This window comes from Carassius gibelio, chromosome A21, assembly GCF_023724105.1.
Source record: "Carassius gibelio isolate Cgi1373 ecotype wild population from Czech Republic chromosome A21, carGib1.2-hapl.c, whole genome shotgun sequence".
NCBI lineage: Eukaryota > Metazoa > Chordata > Actinopteri > Cypriniformes > Cyprinidae > Carassius > Carassius gibelio.
In genome coordinates, this window is record NC_068391.1 from 17,397,059 (window position 1) to 17,415,930 (window position 18,872).

Sequence of the window (18,872 nt, forward strand, 5' to 3'; positions counted from 1 at the left end):
AAACATATTTTTTAATGCTATGAACAAATGACATCAAATTTTTTATGTTCATGTTAACAGTAATTTAAGTACATTAATGTAAGTTGGTGCTGATATTTCATTTGTTCTCAGTAGCAAACTTGCATTCAGGTTGGGCTTGAAAGTACATCACATTATGGATATAAACTGGTTGCAAATGCTGTTTTGTGTTGACTTCAGTTGTCTACTTCGGCTGTGTGTGCATGCATTGTATGCTGCCATGAATTACTTGTGAGACTTCTATGTAATAGTCTCTGAAACTGCTGTGTAATACTATTAAGAGCAATTTGCCCACTGTGCCATTCTTCCTGTTTGCTTTACTACGATCTGTTTAGAGGTGATTCTTCTCTGGTTTGTGTTTGTTAGCACTGCAGTATTAATAGAACGGTAAAAACCCTTGCTGCTTGATGTACTTGGACAAGATCCAATGATATGCAGCAGTAGAATTAGCATTTTGCTTCTCTGGCTTATTTTGCTCCGCCAGCACCCTTGCACAGGGTTTGAACTGTCATGTTCCTGTCTCTTTGAAAGGCCGTCTCACAATGAAGTGCGGGAGATAAGTGTGCGTGATTGTGTTTTTTTGTTGAATAATTTGTCTGGTGTGTTGTACGTTAGCAGAACGGGATTCTAAAGCCGTGCTTGTTCATGTATCTATCATGATAGGGGATGATGGGTAACCTTATGTATGTTTGTTTGATGTGTGTGTAAAAAAGAAATAGAAAAATAGTTTTCCTTTTCAGTGGTCTGTCAGAAGAGACTCAACTTTCCATAAAACCACATTTGTAGCATTTATTGTAACGTTGGTGATTAAGAAAAGTGGAAAGAAGCCAATTTCTCAGAAATGTACTCTTTGTATTCTTGTTGGTCTCATACAGGTAAAAATAAAAACAAAATTAATTCAATTTAATTACTCTAAAAATGAAGATGAGATGACTCTAGAAAATAATCAATTGAAAAGTAATAACATATTTGTCTTACGCCTTGAAAACGTGTGTACATAACTTAATCAAAAAAAAAAAAGTTTTCAGGGCAAAAGTTTTGTTTTGTTTGGCAAATAGCATTTCTGTTAATAAATGTTATTAGGTTTTTAGGGAGACACACCACGTGGAATTTTACAACCAGATCTAACCTTCCCTTCTCATGAAAAAAAGTCCAATGATGATATTAGTTGTACCACAATCTTAAAAAAACAACAAACAAACAAACAAAAAAAAAAAAAAAAAAAAATGGTTTTAATATATATATGAGAGAGAGAGAGAGAGATTCTATTAAAATAAAAAAAAAAATACAATTATTTTAAGTTTTTTTTCCTAAGGAATAATAGTAGACATATAGTATACCTAATAGTATACCTATTAATAACTAAATTATAAATTAGAACTATTTAACATTTTCTTGTGAAGAATTTCCTTTTTAAATGAGGCTTTTTTTCTTCATCAAAAAAGAAATTATACATAAAGAAATAAAAATGATTGTATTGTGAGTGATGTATCATACCGTGTCATCATGTGAATTCTGCATTGCCTTTCTAATTATCTTTTTTTTTTATGAATGAGAGTCGTTTCATTGACCTGTATTTGGTGTTCACCAATCAAAACGTATCTCTCAATCATGTGACCTAGTGTTCTGATCAAGTAACAATGTAGATGCGAAGGTATTTCATGACATATTGTCTGTTTTTTCTGTGCAGTTCTCGTCCCGGTCGTCCTCCCAAGCGTTCTCTCGGTGTGGCGATGCAGGACAGTTCTCGTCTGCTTCCTCACAGCGTTCACGGGCTTCTCTCTCCCAGCCTGCTCTCCCCGACAGGTAAGACCTAAAAAGACCAGCCTCACCTGTCAGTAAACGACACGCTCTCAGACGGCCGCCAGTGTGTAAATCCACATATCATTTTGACTCATTTCTGCTTGATTTTTCTTTCTGCTCTGAAATCTGGATTTTTCTTTATCTGTGCTGTCCCATCTCTCTCGCTCTCCCACTCTCAGCTCGTATTGATCCCCCCCCCTCTGTCCTTCACTGGCCACCACTGCGTCTCAAACAGAGGTTAAACTATTGGATTTCTGTTGCCTCTTTGCTTTTTTCCTGTGTATGCATTTGCTTTCTCTCTTCTCTCTCATCATCCCTCTTTCACCTTTGCTTCCTTTGGAATACAGTCTGTTTCAGAGAAATTCTTTGATGGCTTTTAGACCAAATCCCTAACCTCTGGACATTACCTGCGTGTCTGTTTGTGTGTTTATATTTACAAGTAAACCGCATGTGTCTTTTAGCATCGTGCTCGGATATGTTAAGGTCATGTCGGCTTTCCTCTCCTCTTCTTGCCTTTTAGCTTCAGTTCTGTAAATTGCTGATGGTAGTGGCAATTTAGCTCTCACAATGGCCAGCGTGTGTATCGATCTGCGCAGCGCGGAGTAGCCGGAGCAGTCCGTAGCCGGCCCCACTGATTGATTTTAGATGACTCTGTTGTTCTTTCTGCCTGCCGCTCCGGGGGGGGTGGGGGGTGGGGGGATGCAGCTCTTTAAAATGTGCGTCCACATTTCTCTCAATCGTCCCCAACACCAACAAATGTCTGACTTTGTAGGAGGTGATGCGATTTGAGATCAAACATGCTAGATGAACTAAAGTGTTAGTTTTGGACTCTGTCCGGTTGGGTCTTTCTGCTGTGATTCCTAAAAGAAGTGCCATCCACATGTATGTCAGGATGCCTCCGTCTATTCTCCCTGACAGCAGTATCAACATATTGTGAAACCTGAGGAGCTGAACTTCCTCTGAAGGTTTAAAGCGAACAATCACTCCTTTCCACTGGCATGTCTCCAGTTACTTGCATGTATTCCAGTAAGAATAGACAGCGCTCTTTAAAGTGATAAAGTCAAGCTGCTTCATCTAAAATGTAAATCGTCTACACTTTTACAGAATCTCTCACAGAGATAGAGACAGTATTCATGGTAATATAACTCCTGAAAATATTAACTCGTAATGGGCCACAATTATCAAAGATGACTACATTTGTGATCTTTCATAGCAAATTACTGGATTTGTGACTTTTTAATGAGGTAAAAATGAATTTAATTAGTATTGGTTGTAATATTAATCTATTATGAATTCTAATTACAGTTGTCCTTATTGTAGTCTGTAATTATAAAAGTGTGTATTTATAATGAATTCATGTTTTAATAAAAATGAAATAACTATATATATATATATATATATATATATATATATATATATATATATATATATATATATATATATATATATAGAGAGAGAGAGAGAGAGAGAGAGAGAGAGAGAGATCTGACTATTGTCACATTCTAGCAGCATTACTAACACATCAGCAGATTCTGATCAGACTTGTCATTTAATTATTAGCAGCAATTTGTGCTGTTATTTCCTGCTAAAGCCATAATTAGGCAGAACAAAGTGGTGCTTGGCTGCTTCGGCGCTCAGTGGAGGATATCAGTGCTCATCCTCACCCTCAGAAAGAGAGAAAAAAAGTGTTCTCCGGAGAAATGAAGCGTTTTTCCCTGTGTTTGCAGTCAGGACGGAGCGTCTGAATGCAGCAGGGGTGCTGGGAAAGCAGGTGTTTTTGCGTCTGGTTCCCTGGATTGCTGTTGACAGAAACATTATCAGCCTGTGGCACTTGAGCGGAGGAGCGAGAGACATTAGAATAGTGTTTGTGCTTTGGGCATGATACCTGAAACTGTGTGGCTTATTGACAAGAGGTATGCTGTTACTGATGGACAATACAAAACGTCAAGATCCCAGAGACTTTTAAGGAGGGACCCTTTGAAGAATCGACCCTGGCCATATCTAGAGAACAGAATAACTTATTGCTAGTTCAGTATGAGTTAAGATCAATTCATGTCAACCCATCCTTTGTATAAAAAGCAAGGTTGCGGTGAAGCACTTCAGTGGAAGTAAATGGGGTCAGATTTGAAGGATTTAAAAGCAGAAATGCAAAGATTGTAATTTCATAAAAGCACACTCATTCTTCTATTAAAAGTTGTGTATTATTTGAGCTTTAAAGTTATCATCACTTTTGATTCCTTGTATGTCATGGCAATGCATTTGCAAAACTGAATATAAATTCACGAGAAAATGTTAGTGAGTGACTTTATCATGCTAAAATCATGTAAACTGTTAATGTCTTGAGGATATTTTATGGAAACAGTGAGTATTTTAGCATTTACAGACTGGTTCCATTCACTTCCACTGTAAACGCATCACTGTAACCATTTGTTTTTTTGTTTGTTTGTATTTAAGAGAGACAGTCTGACAATAATTTTTGGTTATCAACAATATCGACAAGTGCTGTCGACTGCTCGACTTGTATTGAACTGAAATATTCCTTTTAAAGCTGTGCTCTTTTGTTTTGATATGATAAGACACACCCTAGCAATGCCATGGCAACCCAAAAATGTGAAAATAAACAAATCTAATAATCTTCATGTAGTTGACCGAATGCAGGGTCATTTGACTTTCACTGACTTCTGAACTCGCTGCCTGTTCGGGGTTCGAGTCTGAGCCCACCGCTGATAACAGATAACTGATGGACGGCACTGATACAGAAATGACACTTGAACACTCTCTCAAACTCACACATTCCCACACACACACATCCCCGGCCTTCCATCTCATACATACACACTTGTAGAAGGCGACACAAACCTGTCTACAAACACACACACATACACACTGTCTCTCTCTTTCTCTGTGGGTGAAAACAATTGCAGGCCTAGCTGGTGACTTTGATGAATGACATGTCCCTTTAGGGAGCAGTTTCTCCATCTGTTTATCCCCCCTTCCGTTGCCCCCCTCCCTAAACTCACTCACACACACACACACACACACATGTGCAGAAACGCACTCAATGCAGGAGTATTTAAGAGTGCCGCTGGCTCCGTCATGCACCTGTAAGCACTCTCGCACGCACAAGACATCTTCTTTTCCAAGCACCTAGAGTCTCGTTGTTTTATGTTGTTTCTGTTAGAATTTTTGGGCTAGTCAGAGATTTTATATATATATTTGGTTGGTTGCATCAAAAAGTAAGCATCTGGTCAGACTTAATGTCAATATGAATTAGCAGTTCGCTACCCATGCTACTTCTGTAATGTCATATGTTTCTAAACAAAGATATGATGGCATAAATTGATTTTATCAATGCAGAATTGGATTGAAGCTGAAAAAATGGTGTTTATATAGCACAAATTTAGTGTTTTATGGTGCAAACTACTACTTGGTAAGCTAATTCAAGCACTGCCACTCAAAATATTCTACATAAACCAGTGAAGTTTTACACTGTGGCCTCTTTCCTTGTCTCTATTAGAGCTGGACACTTGCATTGCACTCTGACTGGAGGGGTTAACTGTGTGTGTGTGTGTGTGTGTGTGTGTGTGTAGGAACAGAGCTAGGATAAATAAAACATGGAGATCTGTTTAGTGACATATGGGCCAGTGCATCCCATCTCCTGCATCCTAATGAACGCTAAGCCTTTCAAACTGTGTGAGACCAAAGCTTTGTGCTGCCAGGAATATAGATATCAGCAAGAACCAGTGAGCCTTTACGTTTGGCTGAAGCTGTGATTCACGGGAACGCGTGTGTAGGCCTATAGCAACAATGAACTTAACTTTGCACTTTAGTTAGGTTTGTAAAATGTCGTTAAGGAGTCATGTGTTAACACGCACATCTTGACGTGGCACAGTCGTGTGGATTTAACATATGGCAGTCAATTGACAAGTCAGCTGAAAAAAAATCCACAGTTGAACACAAATTAAGCTCCTAATTTGCAAATCGTTTTTTGGTGTAAGAGAGAGAGAGAGAGAGAGAGAGAGAGAGAGAGAGAGAGAGAGAGAGAGAACCTCTCACAGTCTCAATGTCATCAGCACTTCTGTGACTTTTTGACATCTTTTTTTGATCTCTGACACAGGTGACATCTGTACAGTCTTGCAAGATTTTTTTTAACCCTTTTAATCCCCCGAGTTACATTTGTGACCAAAATTCTAAGTTTGAAGGGTATAGAAGTAGCTGTTGATGTAAGGCCTGGTTCACAAGGGACGATTTTAAAATTGTCGGCCGATTTTCCAAACCTGAGAGACCCCACACATGGCGATAAAAAATCATGGGTCTAACAGTTCTGGTCGTTCAGTGTGTGGTGTGCAGCCAAACGGCAATATCAACACATCACACACGAACCGATTTGACTCCCGAGCATTCCCAGGTCAGACGGGAAATCTCGCAAAATCCCTCGAGATCAAACGTGACTTCAGAGAAAACAATCATTGCGGACGAAGAGGATGCAGTGGCCATAGTTTGTGCTTTGTTTTTAACGGAAAAAAAACATAAGAAAAACAAGAAAAGGCGATGGTCAAAGAGGTGGAGACAACGCGAGCATGGACTATACTTGCTACATCATGATATGGAGGAAAGTTGTTGTTTTATCTCATACTGTATAAATGTTGTTACGTACTACACAGATTAATAACCGTTGAAATAAATGTTCATATATTCGTTTCCATGTACTCTGGTGGACTGCAGTTGTGGATGTAGTTATGCCCATCGACTTTATTTGTATTTGTTATATTTGTTATATTATATACGCCGACTGTTTTGATTTTGTTTCCCGGTACTTCCTCACCGCCTCGTCACCTCGCTTTCTGATTGGCTACACGCCACAGTCCACAGGCTGCGTGATTGTTTGTCCTCGGGGGACACCACACACGAGAAGAAATCGGGCCAAATAAATCCAACATGTAGGATATACCCGATTTGAGATCGGAGCGGTCCCGACGTTCTTCCGAGCAGAGGAGAGCGGTCTTAACACACCACACACGGTAGGAATATTTGATCAGATTATTTTACGATAATCGGAGCATCCTAAGATTGTCGGAAGGGGTGAATCGGGGCTAAAATCGGCCTAATTATCCTGCCGTGTGAACCAGCCTTAAGTTGTTAACTGTAAGTGGAAGTGTAGACTCTATTAATCATACTGTATATCACAGTTTAATATGCAGAGACACAAAGAAGTTAAATTTACCAGAAAATCAGAAAATGTTTCAGATCTTATGGGAGATCCAGTATGCATCAATATACTTTGAACAGCTGAACAGTTATTTTTTTTCTGGATTCAAATAGACTAATAACTAGCATAATCATGCAGGTAGCACAAAAGTTTTTGCACACTTTTGTACTCTTCACTGTATACGGTGAGGTAATGTAGGTTTTTGTTGTATTTTTTTTAATAACATCTAAAACTGTAGTTTCACTGTAATTGAAAACTAGAAATGTTAATTTGCACCTCATTCACACTCTCTCCTATAACTCATTTCTGCATAGTCCTTCTGTAACAAACACACACACACAGATCCCCATCTGCCCCCAGGAGCATAGATGGGTGGCCTCCAATCCCTATTTAATGAAGGCTATGATTTTTTTTTTTTTGGATCACAGAGTGATCCTCCCGTCTTCAAACACACTAGCAGGAGACGTCTCAATAGCTCCTCATTATTACAGGCAGAGAAGAACGCACAGGCTCAGGGACTGAGAGAGTTAGAGGACAGGAGAAGATCTTCAAGTGTTTATTTCCACTGCTTTTCTGATAAAGACAAGGCTGGCCGCTCTCCGATGGCTTCCCAGTACTTCTCTCGCACTTCCTGCACTGATCTACTGAAGCCAGTGGACGGGAAAGGATGAGATGTGTTTTCATGCTTTTTTTGTCTTTCTCCTCACTGATCACTATACCCATTTCTTCCAAAGATGAAGAAGGGTGAAATATTACCTGGTATCAAGCCAGGTAATGAGCACTAATAAAAATACATTTGCTTTGGAACTATTTAAAACTATTGGAACTAAGCTATTTAGTTTTCTAAGACAAAAATGACTATGGAAATAGCAGTTGCAACACTACAACTACAATAAAACCCTGTAGAATCATAGACAGTAAAAGAAATGGACACGGCGACCCCATTGGAACTCAATTGAGACAAGTGAAGCTTCAGTTTCTGACGCGCAGACTCAAACGAAGCTTGATGACGTCAGCAACCTGTCTGACAGATGTAAATGTTCTAGTAGCTGTGCGTGCAAACTGCCATCGTTAATCTTGCAGAGACGGCGAGCTTGAGCGGGGAGTTCTTTGGCGTGAGTGAGCAGGAGTAAGTATTCTGATTAATTATTTTGTATAGTATTTTAAAATGTAACGCCAGTACGCCATATTAAGTTAATTGCCTGCGAGCTTCTCCTCCTGTCTGTACGGTAATGCGACAGAAAGTCGAGTGATTATGACGCAATCGTTAGCCTATTTTTTACAAAAACTGTTTATACAGGGCCATAATGTAACATAGAAGTTAATGGAGCCCTTTATACATTGTCGTGTATCTTTAGAAATAAATAATGGACAAACAGAGTCTTTAAACGCCTCAGATGTAAAGTTATTTGCTGTCAAAGTGACGCCAAAATGAATGGGAGGTCAATGGGATGCTAACGCAAGTGAAGTTCTGCTATAAGATGGCGGCACCCGGCCGACTTCAACTTCCGGTCGAGTTCCTTGCTGCCTGTGTAGAATGTAGAGTTTGTAGTGTTGAAGTGTTGAATTTGTAGTATTTGTAAAGTAACCACAGATTTTTTTGTAAATCTGTGATTGGGTTACCTCTACAATCATAGTGTAACTTGTGTTTTTGCGCTGAAACCCCAGACCTTTACCGAAGTTAACTACAGGGACAAGAGTTGAACTCTGGTATTTGTTGTAAAATCACAGTAACTTCAAGTAAAACATTTTAATGGAAATTAAGTAGTTTTACTATACTATAGTGTCACTGGCTAAAGTGAAATCCTCCTTTGTGAAAGTTTTGTTACAAGAACCATCGTGAACTATTGTAACCATTGATCCACAATGTCCATGGATCCATATGTGTACTCCAAAAATTCTACAGAGCATTTTAGATTTAGTAACTTAGTAATTAGTCGAACGCTATGTTTAAAAAAAAATAGAGATTAAACCAAATGAACTACAGGAAATATTTTGGCGGAAAATGTGCTTCAAGGGTGGATTAGCTATTAAACACATCAGCGAACGTCATCCTCTTTAAAGTTTGGCATACACGGATGTCTTTATTGAAGAATTAATAGCTATTGAGATGTCCACCTACAGAACTCGAGCGATATGATACTAATCTGTCTGTCTGTCAGCCGCTGGCCTCCTTATCACTGCACCGCTCGGCAGTGTTAACTCTATAATTAGCCTCTTAATTAGCAAAGGGGACTTGATTGACAGTTTGGAGCCAATGACTCGTTTGAGCGTGTGTGTGTTGTTTGAGTGTGCTAGCGCCCGCTGGCGACACATTAAGACCCACCTTAAGATCAATCCTACTCTCGAATGCCAAAACCTCTTATATTAGCAGAAGTCAATCTGTGTGTGTCAGAGACTACAAACGTGGGATTAGTTCTGGGCTATGATACACATTTGTTAATCCCAAATAAATGATGTCGTCTTTTATAAAGCCTTGGAATGACACATTTCAGTCAGATGCCTCAAATATTGTACAAGTAGAATCCTTGTTCATACTGGTGTTTTCAGAAAACTCAAAAAAGCAGTTCCTTGATAATTGTAGTAATTACTGATTTCTGAAATGGGACGTCTGTGTGTATACATTTTTTAAATATTTTTTGGTAAATTGATTCCTTTTTTTCCATGGCTGCATTTATTTAAAGAATACAGTAAAAGCTATAACACCGAGAAATATTATTACAATTTAAAGCTGAATTTTCAGCATCTTTACTCCAGTCTGCAGTGTCACATTCTATTAAACCACATTTGCTGCTCAATAAACATTACTGATTATTATCAGTGTTGAAAATGTTGATGTTAATATTTTTTTTATATATTTTTGTGGAAACTGTGATATATAATTGAAAAGTTGGGGACAAGTAAGATTTTTTAAAGAAATTAATAGTCTTATTCCGCAAAGACACGTTGATCAAAAATGACGTTAAGACATTTATAAAGTAAAAAAAAAAGTATATTTCAGATAAATGCTTTTCTTCAAATGTTCTACTCATCAAAGAATCCTGAGAAGAATATCATGTTTTCCACAAAATATTAAAGCAGAAGAAAGAGTTTCCAACATAGTTAATGATAAAAAAAAACATTATTAATAATTAAGCATCAATAATAATTTATAATAATTGAGCATCAAATCAGTATGTTAGATTTTGAATATGTATATTAAAATTCTGAGGGATAATGTAATACTGAAGACATGAGTATTGATACTGTCAATTCAGGTTTGCCATCATAGCAATAAATCATATTTTTAAAAAGTTTAAAATAGTAACTTTTTAAAACATAGAAATTGTTCAAATATTTCATAATATTACAGTTTTTGAATCTTGGTGAGCATAAGTTACTTTTTTCAAATAGTGTGTGTGTGTGTGTGTGTGTGTGTGTTTGTACACACACACACACACACACACACACACACACACACACATATATATATATATATATATATATATATATATATATATATATATATATATATATATATATATATATATAATGTCAACGTTATTATTGTTAGTTTTTCTTCATGCGTTAAGAGGTTGTATGAATAATCTGTCCATGTTAATTACCCATCAGGGCACCTGCAGCTAAATGAGCTCGTGCTTACCAGAAATAGTTACTGTGCTCCATGTGAAGGGCATCATCACACACACACGCTCTGGACACCTAATACAGAATTTCTATATAAACACACACAGATACACACACACACACTCAAACAAAAAGGGCCAGGAAACAAAGAGTCTCAGCATCCCACAGCGAGCTTTATTAATTTTGACAGTGCAGTATGTAAATGCCTGTTTTAGTGCTTACGCTGCTAGTTAGCAGGTATCGGCCATGCTGACACCTCTTCCCCTTGAAAAAAAAAAGAGGACGTCAATATCACATCGATAAAGTCATGCTAATTTTTACATGCCGTCCTCGAGTTTGCCCTCTTCTGCACATTTTTTTAAACTTAACATCAAAGTTCAAGATCTGACTCCGTTAATCTACTGTAGGATTAAAATGAATAAAAGGGTGACCTTGTCCGAATTAATAAGTGAGTGGTGAAACACGCTTTCAACGTTCAGAAAGGTTACACAAAGGTTGGCCTTCAAGTGCAGCAGCAGCATGACGAGAGAGACGCGGAGAGACAGATTCTCACCGTTTTCTCTTGAACTTGCTTTGTTGGTTGCTTATTCTTCATTGCTTTTGTTGTGTAGTGTATAGACACACATCTCGTCTTATGATGAAGTGGTAAAGGAGAGATTGCGTTGTGTTCAAGACACTGTAGACCGTTAGCTGACAGACAGGCTCTGCTCTACTGCTCTTTGGTCACCCTCAAAACGAACACCCAGAATCCCTTTCCTGAACTATAATCTGTACCAAGAACCTGTTTTTATTGCTAACCATAAAACTAAAATAATCGAAACATTTTTTTTGTTAAAGCTGACGTAAAATATAACTATTAAGTGAAACAAAATGTTGCTTAAAATATATATTAGTTCAAGTACCAACATTTCTAAAACCAAACTAGCAGAATAAAGTTAAATAGAAAAAAAAAAAAGAAATAAAAAATTACTAAAACTTAAACTAAAACTAAGAAAGAACTGAAAATGTAAAATAATAAAAACTTTTATTTACTGGTTTAATTGTGTGGGACCACTTATTTATTTTAATAATTATTATTAATTTTCATATTATAGGTTGATTATTATTGTTACTGATATTTGTACACTACCTTTTTCACAGTTTCCCTAGTACCAGTTATTATAAAATATGCTGACAAATATAGGAAAAAAAAAACACTCTATATATTATTTTATATTCTGTACGTCATGTACATTTTCTTAATTTGCTTGCAGCTGCAAGTTTGGGACTCAGTCGTCCAGCCCTTCTGCAGGATGATGTCATAGAATAAGACACATCCCTTTCCTGTGAGAGCCTTCCCATCATGCTGTTCAGGAGCAGCCGTACTAGAGATGTTAAATGTTTGTGTGTGTTTGAGAGAGAGAGTAAAGGCAGCTCAACAGGTGCAGTGAGATACTGCATCAGTCTTCTCCTTCCACCTTCCTACTTCTCTCTCTTTCTGTCTCTCTAGTTCTCTTTTCTCTGGCTTTCTCCGGCCACTGGAGTGGATCAGTCAAATTATCGAGTGGCAAAACTAATTCGGCGCCCGGGGGCCGGCAGAGCCTGCCACTTCCCATCAGCCCCTCCGCCAGTCAGCGCCCAACTGTTTTCATTTGGGTCCTCTTGTTTCATTTATTATGGCTATTGGAGCTAATCCTACGAGCAAACCCCCAGCCGGCCCGCCTGTCACTATTGTTTCGGCTCTTGGATGCACCTTGCCTTCAGTGGGAGGGCCGCTCCAGTATCAGCTCATGATGGAAGTCAGCTTTCTCAGACGGAGAGAGAAGGAGCAGGAAGGAGATCTCATCAATCATATTAAACTCATTTGGACAGGCTCGAAGCCACCCACTTTCTCTCTTCCTACATCACACTTCTTAAAGATGGTTACAGTTGCTCTGCTGTTTCCTTTTCTGTACTTCAGTCAAACAGGAGCCACCAAGTCTTAGAGAGAGAGAGAGAGAGAGAGAGAGAGAGAGAGAGAGAGAACATATTTTATGGTTTGAGACACTGAATGTTTTATATCTTTACATATTTTTATACAATGTATGCATCCAAGTTATGCACATTAAGTGTAAGTTAAAGCGAGTAGTAATTTATTCCAAATTTAAATCATTTTAATTTGATCACTTAAGTGATGCACATTGTAAATTATTTTTCAAAGCTATAAATAAATCATTCTGAATTATGTTTTACAACAAAATACTATTTCATATAATCTACATAAAATTGATTTACTTTTATTACTGAAAAAAAAAGTACAAATATTACGTATTTTAATATATAGGTCCTGAGGCTATACAAGATAGTCCCCTCAGTTATAAAATTTATGTAATTATATATATATATATATATATATATATATATATATATATATATATATATATATATATGCATATATTAATATTATATAATTTATTTTAATGTATGAATTCTGTGTGTGTGTGTATATGTATGTATGTATGTGTATATATATATATATATATATATATATATATACACACATATATATATATATATATATATATATAAGTATACATTTGTAGTAAAATAACAATATATATTTATTATGTATAAATTCTGCAACTATATACAAATTGAAAACATATCTTTGGTTTTTAAAACTTGAGTTAGATTGATTGTTAGATTGATAGGGGTTTGTTGATTATATTCACTACAGCTTCTCATGCATTTCCATGAACTACAATAGATGCTCAACAACTGGCAAACACATCAAAACGACTTTCAGAAGTCAACCATAATCTCAAAGTAATTCCCTTCGCTAATACATATTTATATAAAAAGTGCAGTTTTCTTGATTAGGCCATCAAAAAGCTTTGACCACGGAAAGAGAGAGAAAGAGAGAGGGAGAAGTGACTGACTCTACTTCACCACAGGGCAACAATTAAAAAGAGGTTAAGGGTTTTGTCGAACACACAACACATGCTACTCAAGCTAAACCGTTGTTTGTCAGAGTCTGGACTCTCTGGGTTTGCTGTGTTGCGGGAAAATAAACACCCGGGGGTCTGAAGAGAGAATTGGGTGGTCTGTCTTTAATGGCCCAGCTTCAGTCTTCCTTTGAAATGTGAGGGAGGTCAAACCTCCGCGCCTCTGCAATTAACCATATTAACGAGGCTAAGCCATTAGCGTTAGCACCAAATTTGGGATAAGCGAATAAGCACTTCACTGTTATTAAGACATGGGTGTTGCGTATTTATTTGCTTAATCAGCATTAAATGACCCTAAAAGTTAGTATAAAGTCTGCATTCAAAGCCTTTTTAAATTTAACTTAGCATGTTTGTTTTTAGCATATAGCATGAGGGCAAAACTCGAAACGGATGCTAAATGTTTTCTCTAACTAAATTTAGACTGCATATCCCATCACTTCCAAATCATGCTGCTTGTGGAGGAGAGGTTTGCTATTACTTTTCTAAGTGAAACTGAGTTTTTCTGCCAGATGAAAAACACCCTATAGCAACTACACGGCAATGTGCTAAAACCACTCAGAAAACTTTTAGCGCTTGCATTTCCTTCAGAAAATGTAAACCTGTAGTTAAGTATTATAGCTGTGCAGTCATTTAATAAAACTTTAATGGAATTCCACCTCAAATTTCCACTTAATTGCAATTGGTTCTGCAAATGCAGCAAATTATAAACACCTATTTAGTTTTCTCTCTTTTGCTTTGTTTGATGCCTGCGGCTGCATCTGAACTAATCTAGATCAACAACAGTTAGGAGAGCATGCGTATACTGTACACACACACTCATATCTGGGAGGAGAAAGACACACTAAAATCGCAGCTGGTCAGAAGATGTTTGCGAGGATGTTTTCAGGTACGGTGCCTGAGGGTTTACAGCAGATCAGTTTCACACTAATCAACACAATCCTTTCCTTCTACAGATTTAAACAGGGTTTTACTCCATCAACCGCTCTATTTGTGTAACACATCCCTGAAGAAGTCAACGTTCGGAAAGTGAAAGTAATAAATGAATTTACCAGGTTTTATGAACTAATAAACTTAACTGTAGTTTACATTCCCACTCCTCTAGACTGCACTAAACCGGTTTGTTTGAACAGGAGCAGGAAGGTTGATGTGAACTTTGATCATCATTATTAATATTAATATGAGATGAAGTGCGGGCAGTCAGTTGTGAAAGCTGGACCTTGATATTATTTTTGCTCGGTGAGTTTTATCATATCCTTATCAAATGCTCTACACAGATCGCATGGTTGATGTGTGGTCAGTAAAAACCTGCAGACACAGAGCACTGTTAAATGAAGTTATCTGTCACAAATTGCAGCTTTTATTCCTTTGAATGTCATAAATAATATTTTACTTTGATTTTTTTAACTTATTAAGACGTGATTTTTTTAAAAATTATTATTATATTTCATTCTAGTTAAAGGGATAATTCATAAAAAAATGCCATTATTTGCTAAAAGCCCACTTGAATTTCTTACATCCATGAAAGAGAATATAATTTGCATAATGTTCAAGCTGCTCTATTCTGTATAATGAAAGCCTAAAACATGACAACATTTTCAAAATTAATAAATTAATTTTAGTTAATTTTGTACTTTTTTATATTTGTATATATATATATATATATATATATATATATATATATATATATATATATATATATATATATATATATATATATGTATTGAAAACTGGTGCAGGGAAGATATTTAGTAAATAATAACTACAGATTTGGGCTGTTCCTCACACAAAGCTATCATACTTTATTACATCTCATGGACTACTTTTATGGTGCTTCTGTGTCATTTTGGGAGCTCAACAGTCCCAGTTCCCATTTATTTTAATTTGAAGGAAAAGAACAGCTTGGACACTCTGCAAAACATCTCCTTTTATGTTCCACAGAAGACAGAAAGGCACGCAGGTTTGGAAGGACGTGAGAGTAAGAATGGCTGTCCCAGACAATTAAAAACCATATTCTGAGAATGCTCTGGGCTGTTTTGGATGGTAAGAAAAGAGTGTATGTAAAGACCGAAATAGAGGAGTATATGAGCCAAAGATACAGCGCAAGAGAGAAAGAGGAGGTTGGAAAAGTGCTCTCCACTCATTTTCTGCCCAGTGAGCAGTGCCTTGTTACTCTTTGAACACTTGGCCCATTTATTTCTGCTAAGTCGTGAGATTCTGAGTCAGCCGGTGAAGACTCTAGTGGCTCTTTCCATGAAACATTAACGAGTTCCTGGGGTTAAAGGGATGCCTCGAAATCACTGCTGATTGCAGCTTGTGTGTATATGAGTGTGCAATCGCATCTATGTGTGCGTATACGAACATTATGGACGGAAATTAATATACGCCATTGATAGAAAAACATAAGGGGGTGGGCATAAGTGTGAACATACAGATAAATCCACATGCTGCATTGGGTTGTGAGATGTTTTAGCATCCTGATCATTGTGCACACACACACAGTCTGACTGCAGGACACAGGGTTATTAATCTACACTGCCTCTGCCACCCACTGCCCTGCGCTCCTCCAGGGCGACTGTTGATGACACGTACAGATCATGACGCCCACGAGCCAATCACAGATCTCATCCTCAGTGCTTCACAAACCTGCTGCAGTCGGCACTGCCCACTCCACACACTCCACACACACTCCACATTCACACGTGTTTCTTCTCTAGAGTACATAAAACACAACCTGATGGCAAGATTTGTATCTCCTGCCAAATAGAGAGCCTGCAGCTGAAGCTAAAGGTGAATGTATTCTTAAATAGAAATACTGTAAGTTGTAGTTTTTTTGTGTAGGTTTTTTTATCCAGACCCAATTTAAAAACCTCGTAACACAATTTTTCAAATGTATCTATTAAGATTTGTATTATATACATATATATATATATATATATATATATATATATATATATATATATATATATATATATATATATATATATATATATATATATATATATATATATATATATATATATGTATGTATGTATGTATGTATGTATGTATGTATGTATGTATGTATGTATGTATATGTCATCAAAATGCCTGTAGTACCATGCTCATAATAAGGAAAAAGATCTCAAATCATAAATTATTAGCATTAAAAATATTAAACTTAACATTTTAGGGTTTATTTTAAAAAGAAAAGAAAAAAAATTGTATTTCATATTTTAAATACCCTTTGTGTCAACTCAACTGAACTTTATGCATTTTTGTAATTTAATTTTAATTTTCATTTTGCACCAAACGTTGCACAAATGTATTGGAAATACATTTTTACATATTGGAACAGAACTGTATTGTCATTTTACATATTGCATTGTCATTTTGCACATTACATCCCAAATATTGCTACCAATATGCTTCCATAGAACTTTTCCATGTCATCTCAAAAATGTATGATAATTATTAACAATAATAGCCCATCAGATATTTTTCAGAATATGTGTTTTTGTGCGCTCATTTTAAATATGTACATTTGTGAACTGAGAACTGTTGTGCAGGGAAGATTTTTTTGCAAATAACAAACTAAATTTTAGGCTGTCCCTCACACTTCAGAAGATTTGCAAAACAAAACAAAAACCACAAAACAGTTTTTTCAAATGTATAAATCAAGCTTTTTTTGTCAAATATTTTTGAAAACTTATATACATAATATACATATAGCAGTGCACTGATATCAGATCAGCATAAAATGTCACCTCTAGACGTCTAGTAGTGCATTAAGTGAGCAACTTTTGGTCCATTACTTTTAGTGCATGATAGAAATATGCAAAAGTGTGTGACACAGCACTAGAAACTAGATGTGGGACTTGCACAAATAATAAAAACGAATAAATAAAGAAGCGATTACTGCTGCAGGGAGTTAATTAACTGCTTATTTTTGTTTGATAGGAGAATAATATGCTGTAATGTTTACCTTGATGCTGCCACTGCTGCACTGGATAATTAACACCTGTGTCTAGTGGCCACTAGGGCCTCAGCACCTATTAATGCCAAAAAAATACAAATAAATAACACAATACTACAATTAAAGGCACTGCTATTAAACGTTAAACTGGGCTGGTATATAGCGGGTGGTAAATTGGTCCGCTTTTACCTTTAATTGCCTCAGAAATTATGAGGAGGGTTTATATTAATGTTTTATTTTTTTACGTAATGTAGAGGAAATGAGGAGCACTGAGGGATAATGTCATGGCCCAATTTGTCTGTTTTGTCGGCACATTTATGCCGAAGAGAGAAAAAAACCCACTCTGTCTTGGACAGTATCCCTCTGAGCATCCAGAGGTCACATTAGCATGTAAAACACATCGTCATACTGAGTCTCCTCATAATGTCTGTGGAGTTCTGCAGATAACCACAAAAAACATCTCTCTCCCATGTTTCATGTCACATCAGAAACCATATCCCAATTTGCATACTAGATTAGAAATGTATCTCAAATTAAAGAAAATGTAGAGATCCTGGATGATTTCGGTAGAAAATTTTGATACGTTTGCATCCAATGCTTTATCATACCCACAACCACTTGAAATGTAGGGAAGTGCTAGGAATATACAGGGAAAATACCGGAAAAGTGCTAGTTTTTGGACCTGAGAGTAAATTGGTTGAAAAGTATTAAAATTGTGCAGTATATTGTGAAATATATTTAAATAAACTTCTAAGTAATCTTCCTGGTCTCTGCTTTAATACTTAAAATCATATTTATTTCATATATTAAGGACATTTTCAAAAGAATTGATTTCATTCAAAAATAAAGAGTTTTAAAGTTGTTCTCCCATTTTCCCATAGCTGAGGTTTGACGTGGCATTTACAGCTGATTTATCTGTGTTAGTGAACATTTTGTGTTTATTGTAGACAGCCTCGAGCCGTCGTGACGCGTCATCTGTTCATGGTGTTACATTAAATCTTTCTTTCTGTTCCTCCTTTCTTTTGTCCACCCAGCTCCTCTGCCCGTCCTCTGGGTACGGCCGTCAGTGCCCTCATTCCCACGCTGTGTGTGTGTATCATCTCTTCTCTGCTCCAATAATGGCAGAACTCCACATCAGCATCTGCCTTCATTAGAAGTAATTACAGAGTCTCGCTCATATTGGGCTCAGTCACAGACCCATATGAGCTGACTCAGGATCAGGGAGACCCCTCGACCCCAGGCAGTCCTGTTCACTGGTCAATAAATAAGAACTAGCACACACTGTAGAGCTAAAGATAAA

The 18,872-nt window shown here is 36.8% G+C and overlaps 1 protein-coding gene across 1 annotated transcript in view; it reads left to right on the forward strand.

Moving 5' to 3' along the window:
* Positions 1-18,872, forward strand: part of LOC127942014 (dachshund homolog 2-like) — a 135,738-nt gene that overhangs the window by 61,888 nt on the left and 54,978 nt on the right. The window contains exon 2 of the mRNA XM_052537525.1: positions 1,709-1,824. Coding sequence (XP_052393485.1) covers positions 1,709-1,824 — 116 coding nt within the window. The remainder of the gene's footprint in view (positions 1-1,708; positions 1,825-18,872) is intronic.